The following is a 10,760-nucleotide window of genomic DNA, read 5'->3' on the forward strand; positions in this document are numbered from 1 at the left end:
TGTCAATAACACGAGGATGTTGATGTGCAAATCATTACTAAAATAGAAGCACATACGAGGGTTCACAAGCAATGACTTATGTCTAGAAGATGTTTGTTATTACTTTTATTTTTGATGTGAAACGTGGAAAGGTCCGTCTGTTGGAACTGGTGATAGTTAGTGTTTAGATTGGAGACTAATCCGGGCTAGAAGTTGAATGTTTTCCGCTGACCAATACCAAAGGCGTCACAGAGGAGAGACAATACCGCGTCATAGTTGTATCCTTGTCAAATGCCTACTGTACGGACATATTTTGCCCTTTTGAGCACTGGGCGATGAATGCATTCGGATATTGCAGGATGATTTAGTTATGGAGGGTGGAGCGATACTATCAGACTCTGCAGTGTGTAATTAGCTGTGGAGATGCTTGGATGCACGCTGGGGATCGATCGCCCCGAGCGTGCATAAGACGTGACGTGTTGAGTTGGCGGGCGATCAAGAGCAAGGGTCAATATAACAACTCCGCGGCTACATTTGCTAATTGATCACTTCGGCATGCTCGGCTTGGTGACGACAAGGCGTGGCGCAGTAGGTTGAGTCTTTAAAGAAGAAGTCCATATGTGGTGAAGAATGGGATATGGATAATTACAGCCATATGACTTGAGAGGAGGGAGAGAGGTAAAAGACCCTTCCAGTCGGTTCAGGCCGATAACATTGACTTGATAGATTCGCCTTTTTAGGCAAGTAGCTGCTATGTAGGCTGTGTAACTTGAGTACACTGTAAGACGAGATGGAAAAAATGGGTCTCCATGCATGTTACGAGTTAGCCACCCACGAGGAAGAGCTGCAGTTGTCCGATGATTTTGAGTTTATTGGTATCACGATTTGAGTTGTGGTACAGAGTACAAAGCACGAGCATAACCCGTATTTTCAGGAACAAGGACTAGGTATCTAGATGAGTTGCTTGCTAATCTCATGTGGCTTCTTACAGCATTGAATTTTCTATGAATCATTATTAATTGCAAATTGAATGCCTTTTACTATTATTTTCCTTCTTTTGCAATGTATTGGGTGGTTAATTCTCAATCAATGCAGGGGTGGGTGGGAAGTGACGTGGATTCAGCTGCAGTGAATCAAGTTCCCCCGCTCAAAACCGGATGGAGATCCAATCTAATGGTCGTTTCACCCTACGCATCCTAGTCCTAGCCCCAGTAAAAAGTCCCCTGCTTGCGGATTGCTGTGAACCAGAACTTGACGAGCCACATTCAGATATGTTGCTCGCCTCTTTCCCCCCTCCAAACGGTCGATGGTTCACTTTGAAGCGGCCAAAGTGCCTGCGCAAGCCACGACCAAGCCTCCATCTGCCATTCCCGAGGCATGTATAAGCTTGCTTGCTTTTGCATGATCCCAAGAGAACGCCCGAATCCCAACGGCCTGGTCTAAACTTTAGACTGACCGGCTATGGCAGTTTCTCGATGAAACCCTACCTTGGGATGTACTTTAGGTGCTATGTACCCAGTTAGACTAAAAGCCAAGTAAAAGTGAACAGCTCGGGCAAGGCGGGAAACATTTAATGGGAGGTGGAAGAATACCAAGACCCAAACCTGCCTAACACCAAGAGATGGATCGACTCGAGGCCTCCTTCCCTTGGTTAATTCTGTTTCGCCTTCCATCTCCCATCACCTTTTTGTTCCTTCCTAGTTTACCTTGGCTATTCCTTACCCAATAACATTTTCTTTTATTTTCATCATCTAGACCTACGTATTATTATTCTTTCTCTCATTCCCATTCACTTCTCTCTCACACACAGACACACACATTGATTGCATCCCACTTAGATGGGAACTCGTCCCACTTGATTCAATATCAATCTAAAAGTCACTACAAACTACTCATTCATTCATTCATTCTCTGCTGGTTTCACCTGTCTCTCGTCTCTCCCTTCCCCACTTGATTTCTACCTGGATGCTCCCTCGAGGGGTGCGTTTCCCGTGATCCCCTTCGATCCATATTATCTAAAGGATTCCAGGACCCGGCATTTCATGCGTTTTAGTTACCCAGCCTTTTGCATTACTTTGCTGTCGCGTCCCCCGGTTGCACTTGTTTTAACTTGCTTCAAGTTGCGGCATCATCCCTCCCCGTCGTCCCAGGTTGACACGACAGATTTCGTCTCATCATGGCTACCATGTTGAACACAAACTCTCTGCAACCGCCTAAAACGGGCTCCTCTCGCTGGTCTAAAGCTCTTCCGGATGTCCCAAGCCCGGACGACCCAAGCTTTTATGACGATTATTACGAAGAGGCTTCCCCTCGTCTGCCACCAGCAAAAGAACTTCCTCCGCCACCACCGCGCTCGACTAGCATAGGCAACGCAAATGCAAAGTCATTGCCACCATCACTGCCGCCGTTGCACCTGCTTTTAGTCAATTTCCCTCCATCTGGTCCGCCCAAAATGGCGATCCCACGTCGACCCATAGGCAAACTATCGGCGAATCCACCACCACCACCCCAAAAGGAGTCCCAGCTGTCATCTCCGTCGCAAGCACCTCCCTCACCTTCCGACTCACTGTCGAGTATCTTATCAGCCTACTCGCACTCTTCGGGCGAATCATTGGTTAGATCACCATACGAAGCTAACAGCAGTGCTTTCCAAATTGAGGCAAACACATCACCGAGCCACCAAGGTCCACCTGCCAACACCAAGACTGGCATGTTGGAAAGCGCCTCCACCCGGCACCAGTTTCAGCAACATCAACAATATGATGCACCCAAGTTGCCTGCCAAGGATCTCCGAACACCACCCTTTCCTTCCAAAGGCACCAAGTATCATCTTCCCGCAACTCCTGCTCCAATTCGGAAACCAGTCCCAGAGAAGAAGTCACCTGAACTGAACTCTCCATCTTCTCAGTCTCAGTCCCAGCAGCAGCCTCAACTTTGGCGTCGTCGATCTTCAAAGGCAGACCGAAGTATTGAGCTTCCCGACCTGACGCTTGCGTCCAGCCACGGGTCGACCGCCGCAACACAACCAACAGTCGCACAGCCACCACCTGCTCAACAGCCTCCCTCAATCTCCACAGCTCCGACTTGTCAGCCTGGGAGCACCAACGCAGTAGCTCCTGTTGGCCAGGACGTTAGACAGACGCCAGCTGCTGAGCAGGTGCTTGAGAGCCCTACGATGGGTAGCAACAGCTCCAAACTTAATCGTCTCAAAGACAAGCTCCAGTTTCACCGAAGAGGGAAATCGTCGAGCGACACGACCAAGTCTCCAAATCAGCGACCCGGGGTACATCGCCCTCCAACTCCTGAATATCAGAAGGAAGATATCAAGACACCCATTGTGGATTCAATTGCTTCACCTCTATCGCCCGCTTCATCACCAGAGCCTGTTGCGCAGGTGTCGCCAGAGCTTCCCAACGATATCCCCCAAATATCTCCTCAGCGCCAAAACCAGGAGCCATCCAGAAATACAGGCAGCATTACACGAAAGGCTATTACAGCTCCTAAGCTTTCAAGTCTTGAGCAGGACAAGCCTTTCTCCGAATCATTAAATTTGAAAAATGAATCTCCGCTTGTAGGATCACTGCCTTCTTCACTCACAGATTCGAAGGGCAGTGGAGGATCCTCCAGCAGTGACACTGCAGTCCACCAGGCTCAACCTCCTGCAGAATTGCCTTCTAGGTTCCCACCACGAGATTCATCAGCTCGATCGAATGCTCTGCCCCGACAATTATCAGCTGAACACGACCCACGACTAGTACCATCCGACTCTCAAGGGCCTCTCTACAGAGGCAGAGACGGTACCCTGTACCCGGAAATGAGGGTCATGCAAGAGTACGACCCGCAAGTCGCATATTTCCCTAGACAGTACGAACCTCCTATTGCAGAGGGCACCATCTTCAAAGCACCACCTCTCAAAAAGTCACACTTTTCTTGTTATCATGGACATAGGACGATGAACCGCCGAACCAACAGACATTATCCATTAACATGCCAAACTTGCGACAAGTCAGATGTTGAAGATCGATGGACTTGTACTTTCTGCCATTTACGAATATGCGAACCCTGCGTCAAGAAGCTTCACAATAGTAGCAACGACCTCCGCCGTATGGTTAATAGCCTGCAGGTTACGGCATAATTCTACGTAAACCAACACTACCACCATCCAATTTGTTTTTATAGGGCTCACCCGTCAACCACCACTTTTTACAGCCATGTTATTCGCACTTATCGTTATTGTGCTTTTCTTTTGTTGCGCATAGAGTTTGTCACGGGGCTGCTTTGTTTGATACATTGCATGCATTATATGAGAGGGTTACTCGTGGAAGGAGTCCCCGAGGGAGGATATAGACGCCGCACGATGTTATTTGTTGCGGATCGGATGATACCACGCTTGCTATCAGAAGCACACCGGTCAAAAAGGACGTGAAAGAGGAAATGAGGAGGACATGTTGTCCAAATGTTGTTGGTCTGATCTCACGATATCAAAGAGAGAAATGGGCCCATGTTTGCTGCTGTGATACGGCAATCTGAAGGATACGAATAATACCGTGATACTCTAGATGGGATCGCGCTAGGTACTGATGAATGCCGAGAAGAACTCTTGATCCAAAAACCAACACCAATCTGCATTAAGTGAAACTATCGATGTTTGGACTGGGACGTGATCAAGTGCAATCCATGGAGGTGTGAAGGTCGTACCAGACGTCATGAGATTTAACTTTTGCAGACCTCTTACATAATGTTGAACTCAATTGATCCGTCGTGGTTCTTAGTCAAACAATTGCATACCTCAGATGGTTCCCTGACTTGGACTAAACATCCGTCTCAGAGCTCCCTTTGCGAGTTTCCGTCTCAGCTCAGCTAGTCAGGTTCCAAGCCCGCGTTACAGGATCGAAGATCCGCCACTGCAGGCCCAGCTCCACTCGTACCTTACTTACCGTACTTAGCCCTGGCTGTGCTCCGGCTAACGGAACCCACCTGCCAGCGTAGCTCACCAGTACGTACCCGTAGCCCAAGCGACCCTTACCTCCTTCATCACAGTAAACATTCACTAAAACATCCCATTCCCATTCCATCTCGAGACAGATTGCGAAGGGAGATCAAGATGTCCACATTGCAACGCTCAAAATCACTTCGTAAACCTGCCCCTTCCTCTTCTACCACCACCACCACAACAACAAGGTCTGCAGCAGCAGCTGCAAAATCCACAGATGCAGACAACTTACCGAGTCGTCTCCCTATAAAGCCTTTGGCCAGGAGTGCAACAACCCCAAACACTACGACTAGGACGTTAAGGAATGGTGCGGCAGGCCTTTCAAGGACATCTTCTATCAAACAGCCTACTAAATCAGCAACATCGGAACCTGTGAAGAGAGATACTAGATATCCTCCTTCAACGACAACTACGAGAACACGACCAGCGGTGAGACCGACCTCGGCAGATGGCTCGGCTCAAGCTACCAGGAAAGCTCCAGCCCCTTCACATACGCGTGCTAAGAGCACCGCGACCGGATTAAAGAATGCACCTGCACTGAGACCGTCTTCATCGACCTCGTCGACTAGTAGTACCACAACTACGAGTACTACTACCACCACCACCGCTACTAAGCCGACTCGCACTCTACGCTCTTCGACAACGCCCAAGGTAGAAAAGTCCTCTGGCGCTGCAACTCGCCTTCGACCAGCCTTCTCGACCCTCCAGCAGCACTATTCGCCTGCCAAGTCTTCAGCACCGAAACCCTTAACCTCGACGTTCCTCGCGCCACCCTCGCCGTCGAAGCTTCCTGCCAATGTCGCCGCATCTGCCGAGACAAGCAAGTTACAAACCGAACTTTTGCAGCTGCATCTCTTGCATCGAGATGCACCCGCTGTCGATGCTGCATGGAGAGCCAGTGCTGAACACAAGCTTGGAGAACACTTCTCAAATATTGCTGCCGAGAGCAAGCAAGTTGATGACCAGGAGAAGGCGGAGGTCGAGAAAAAGAACGTCATAGCGCTTCGCAAATGGGCTGTTGGGGGTGGTCTGGAAGAGCGTATCCAGGTATTGGACTCGGTCATGAGTGGTCTCTGGGCACTGGAGGAACCCGGTGGCCGCTACGCCAGGGCCGTGAGACGCTTTGAGCGGTGGGTTGAACAGATGTGCGAGATTGAAGAGGCGCGGCGTGAGGGTGGCGCGTTGTTGCAAGAGAGCGAGGCGCTTTTCATTGGTGAACTCGATTCTGCGTGGAAGGATGAATGTGCCGGTTTGGTCCGACGATTGGAAACCCTGAAGCGACAACTCGGTGAACTGGGAGACTTTTCAGCAGAAGATGAAGAGGAGGATGATACCAAGGAACGATCAAGTCTGCAACGTATGGTGGAAGGGTCTCGAGAACTCGTACATGGCATGTTGACGGAATTGAATGTCATGGAGAATATTGAACGCGATGCGCTTGCGCGTGAAGATGACTGGATCGAGAGGATGAACCGAGATGAGGACGCTGATGATACCCCAAGAGCTGGAGCAGTCTGGAGAGTTGTATAAGACGGCGTGATATGCTGAGCATGTTTCGCGTGTACTTCCTGAATATCAGATAAACCAACGTGGCATATAGCATAGGCATGAGCGGCATCACAGCGGGCGATTCATTTTCTTCATGTAGCAAATAGATTGGCGTTTCCCTCTTTCTTATCGACTCGAGATAGGGCCATGATATGAGTTCATTGGCTGTTCTACAGAAGCCATAACAAGTAGAACATGCTCCTATCTACCTATTTTTTGTAGTTCGCATAAATCAACCGGATATCAATTGAAAACAGACATTTCGCACTCAAACGTCAAGTCTTTGGGCTCTAAATTCTAGCTCGCAAGAAAGCAGCTGATTTTTTTGTGTGTTTTGTCTCTTTTTTTGTGTCGTAGTTTGTGTTGTCGTGTCTTGGAAGCTCCCCAACCTCGAAACGAACGCCCTCTAGATGATTTCCACGCAAAAGCCAAGTGTCGTCATGAAGAAATAGCAAAATCATAAATAGTAAGAAACGAGTAGAACCCAGATGCCAGCAGCATATTCGTCGATCCTTGTAATTAGTTTTTGGAGGAGTCAGGCAAGGCCACTGATTTTCCAGTTTCGTAGGACCAGGGGAATAATGGAAGGAATAGCTTCTCGTCTAGCTACCCCGCGATTTTCGTATGATGCCAGACCCCACCTGGTTGCGAGAGTATTTGACGTGGTTTTGCATGGTATGTCAGGCTACGGCGCAAAAACTGGTAGAGATGCTTGGTATTATAGCTAACTTGGGAACGGTATCATAGGAAAGCCCTTCTAGGGAAGCTGACGCCCTCGACAGCGGGCTCGTCAACAAACCAGCTGCAGCGCTCGCCAGTGCCCTCGTTGACAAGGGTACAGGGCAGGCCACCTTCGGTATCGAAGATTTGCTTCATGATGTCCTTCTTGCCGCCTCCAGTGGCGACAAATGCAACGCGGACGGCGTGGTTAACCACGGGGAGGGTGAGAGTGATGCGCTTGGGGGGAGGCTTGGGGGAATCCTCGATAGGAGCGACCCAGGCGTTGACCTCGCGGAGCAGCTCGTGGCCAGGGAAGAGAGAGCAGGTATGTCCGTCGGGTCCGCATCCGAGAAGGAGGAGGTCGAAGATGGGCAGACGAACAGAATCGCGGCTGGCGAAGCTAGCAACAAGAGTCTGCTCGTACTGGTCGGCAAGTTCCTGCGTGTCGTTCAGGTACTCGGTGTTGATGGGATGAACGGTAGGCTTCTGATCCTCGGGGAGCTTGTCCAAAAGCTCCTTCTTCAGAAGAGCATAGTTGGAGTCTTCGTGGTCGAGAGGTACGGCACGCTCGTCAGCGAAAAAGATTTCCCAACGTGCGAAATCGACGACATCGTTGGGACCGGAAGAGGGGGCCAAGAGGGCCTGGGCGAGTGTCTTGGGCAGCGAACCACCAGAGACGCCAACCTTGAAAGCACCGTGTCGAGCAATACCGGCAGCCTGGCTCTGAATAACGTACGAGCGCAATGCTGGGGCAAGAGCGTTTGTGTCGCGGAAAGCGAAGAGGTTGGGCTGTGTTTTACCCATTGTGACGTTGTGATATGAGCTTCTGAAGCTTGTGGTGAGTTATGAGGGAGGTAGAGAAAAAAAATGGCAAGACGAGAAAAAAGGCAGATGTCAGAAAGGCTGATGAGTGTTTTTTCTTGGAGCTATAAAAGATCCTTGACAAATGTGGGAAAAGTGACAAGTACAAGCCAAGGGTATGGAATTGGCAATGAAAACAGAGAGATTGTAAAGACGTGGTTTGGCCGTTCGTGGAATAATTTGATAAGTCGTGTAGACTGGAAGCTCAGAGGAGGCGGGGTTCCATGGAAACCCGCTCGACGGGTTTTCTGGTTTCTGGTAAGTAGTAATTGGGTACCTGCTTCGTCATAACAGTGGATTAAATTCGGTAATCGTCGTTCTAGGTAGGCTTTGAAGATGGGGAAGGACATACCCACGCCCGAGTAGGACCAGCAACTGTGGGCGGAAGGTACGGGGCGGGGATCTGGAAGGGACAGACGGAATGGAATGAACCACGATAGCTTCTTGTGTACCTCACAATGACAGCAAAATCTTAGTACCTTCAGGTAGGCAGGTACTTGCTGCGAAAGTATCAGGAGCAAATGGGAATGGTCAAGTACGGCAACAGCCTAAATATGTCTCAATTACCTGCCGTTGACTACATAGAAAAGGAACTCCAGGCGGTGACGTGCTTGACAGCACAGTAGTTTGCTATTTTGACTTTCTGACTCTGGCCTATCTGAGTTGTGTTTGGTTGGTTTCTCTGAATCATGTTTCAAGATAATGCAATGCAAGCCAGGACCTGGACCACTGCACCTGTTTAACCGTGTGCTAATGATAAAAAGCTTATCGGAGTGCCGTTTATTCCAGGTCAGTTACCGGTTGACAGGTTGGGGGTTGGAGGTTGGCCTAGGTTAGTAGGTAGGCAAGCATACAGTGCAGTGGATAGCACGTGGCAATTCTTCAAGCCTAACGACGCTTTGGTGAGAGAATAAACATTGGGATGCTGTCGCCTTATGCGATCTTGAAGTATACCTACCATAATAGGTAGATTATCATATTGGGTTACAGCGGACTGCAACTGAGCATCACCTGCCCGATCCTAGTCAAAGATGCACAGAGGCCAGTCCAGTGTAACATCATCATCGTCGCATGGTGGTGACACAGCACATCTACAGTGCAGTCATCGAAGTCAAAACACCCGACGCTACTACTGTGAACCTGTGGCTCTTTTGGCATGCATAACTGCTGGGCATGTTCGATTCGTTGTACCGGAATGCTCAAAGGCAGAAGGTTTATTAGTGCTGCTATCTGTACCTACTATGAACTGGATACTACCTAGCAATGCTACCGAGTAATTTGCTTATAACCTGGCAAGAACAAAACCACCAACACGTGATAGTGGAATTGAAGCCTCACTCTTCATTGGGGAAATTGACAGCAACTATCGACCGACGACAAGCATGTGCCTGTCTTGTTCGGCTTGGCAAAAAGCTAGAGACGGGCGACGGTTATGACGTAGTTGTAGTATCGAGAGGTAGTACCGTTAATTTAGTCTGGAGACGTTTTAAGCGCGCCGCTAGTGGTTTCGCTGAAGCTTGTCAAGCTCAATCCTGTCATGGATGCCAAGCAGTACAGGACTAAAAAATCTAGACTTTTGCTGTAGACGTTGGAGAAAGATGGAAACTCTGAAAATTATCGTTGGAGCCCAATATGCTGTACTCCTACACATCAGCTGTGCCTCGAACCAGCAGTTCAATACTTGGTCTGTCAGTCAACGGATGCATGTCCCTCTCTGCTTTCTGCCCCTCACCATCAACTACGACCCCTCCATTAGTAGATACCCTGAAATCTTTGACCCCTCCCGTCCTTCATCGGGCAGATCATACGTACCCTCCAACGTTCTTGATGGTTCTCGTTTGTCGAAAGACCCATTCGCCTAGCATAACTGTCTTGTCACCTGATGAAAGATTACGGCATAAGCCGCTCGTTACCTTTTGACACTTTGGAGAGGGGTAAACGCACTTCTACATGTTGCAAGAGACGGTGAGCAAAGCCACAGCCTCTGCCAAGTTGGTATTTTAAGTTGTGATGAGTTTCATTAACTGATATCAAGATTGATGAGAGTGAAACTGAAACTGAAACTCCTCTGTAAGTGCAGCAGGTCTCTCAACGTTGAGTTTGCTTGAGAAAGTCAGAGATTGCTTCTACCTACTACTATTATCGTTGGCTTTCTTAATGGATACCGTGATTGGTTGCTTCCCCTAGACCATCACTAATAGATATGTAGTTACTTGCCGGGCCGGCCACACGATGCCGTGCCGAAATACTACTATGATTCAGGCTACAAAGTCCATAATACCTTTGTACATTAGTAGCTAGTACGTGATGAGATGATAATGAATCAATGATAGAAAAGAGCACCTTGAATAGCTGGCAAACATGTCAACTCGGCCTCTGCTTTTTGTGTGTAAATTCGGCAGATGCATTTAGCACGTCGAATTATGGCTTGAATGAAGTTTTAGTTCCCACCTGTGGGACGTCGTATTTCCTTTTTTTCTCCCTTCCCTGTCTTTGCAAATCGTACTGTAAAAAGGATGGACCCTGACGATCAAATCAACAATTCAGGTTTCATTTGACCACACACACGCTTGGCTTTGGCATCTGGTACCCGGAATCTTCTCTCCGCATCCTTTCACCACCAGCCAACAGCAACGGCCAAACACGATATTTGTTTGAT

The 10,760-nt window shown here is 48.8% G+C and overlaps 3 protein-coding genes across 3 annotated transcripts; 2 read left to right on the plus strand and 1 right to left on the minus strand.

Moving 5' to 3' along the window:
- Positions 1–2,008: 2,008 nt before the first annotated feature.
- FGSG_07029 (uncharacterized protein) lies at positions 2,009–4,559 on the plus strand. The gene has a single exon (XM_011328415.1). The coding sequence runs from the start codon at positions 2,156–2,158 to the stop codon at positions 4,112–4,114; it is 1,959 nt and encodes a 652-aa protein (XP_011326717.1). The 5' UTR covers positions 2,009–2,155; the 3' UTR covers positions 4,115–4,559.
- Positions 4,560–5,039: 480 nt separating this feature from the next.
- FGSG_07030 (uncharacterized protein) lies at positions 5,040–6,619 on the plus strand. Its single transcript, XM_011328416.1, has one exon. The coding sequence runs from the start codon at positions 5,084–5,086 to the stop codon at positions 6,500–6,502; it is 1,419 nt and encodes a 472-aa protein (XP_011326718.1). The 5' UTR covers positions 5,040–5,083; the 3' UTR covers positions 6,503–6,619.
- Positions 6,620–6,629: 10 nt separating this feature from the next.
- On the minus strand, positions 6,630–8,241 carry FGSG_07031 (uncharacterized protein). The gene has a single exon (XM_011328417.1). The coding sequence runs from the start codon at positions 8,042–8,044 to the stop codon at positions 7,262–7,264; it is 783 nt and encodes a 260-aa protein (XP_011326719.1). The 5' UTR covers positions 8,045–8,241; the 3' UTR covers positions 6,630–7,261.
- Positions 8,242–10,760: the final 2,519 nt, after the last annotated feature.

This window comes from Fusarium graminearum, chromosome 4, assembly GCF_000240135.3.
Source record: "Fusarium graminearum PH-1 chromosome 4, whole genome shotgun sequence".
Taxonomy (NCBI): Eukaryota; Fungi; Ascomycota; class Sordariomycetes; order Hypocreales; family Nectriaceae; genus Fusarium; species Fusarium graminearum.

Coding starts and splice junctions, on each gene's coding strand:
- FGSG_07029 (XM_011328415.1), top strand. CDS start 2,156: ATGGCTACCATGTTGAACACAAACTCTCTGCAACCGCCTAAAACGGGC.
- FGSG_07030 (XM_011328416.1), top strand. CDS start 5,084: ATGTCCACATTGCAACGCTCAAAATCACTTCGTAAACCTGCCCCTTCC.
- FGSG_07031 (XM_011328417.1), bottom strand. CDS start 8,044: ATGGGTAAAACACAGCCCAACCTCTTCGCTTTCCGCGACACAAACGCT.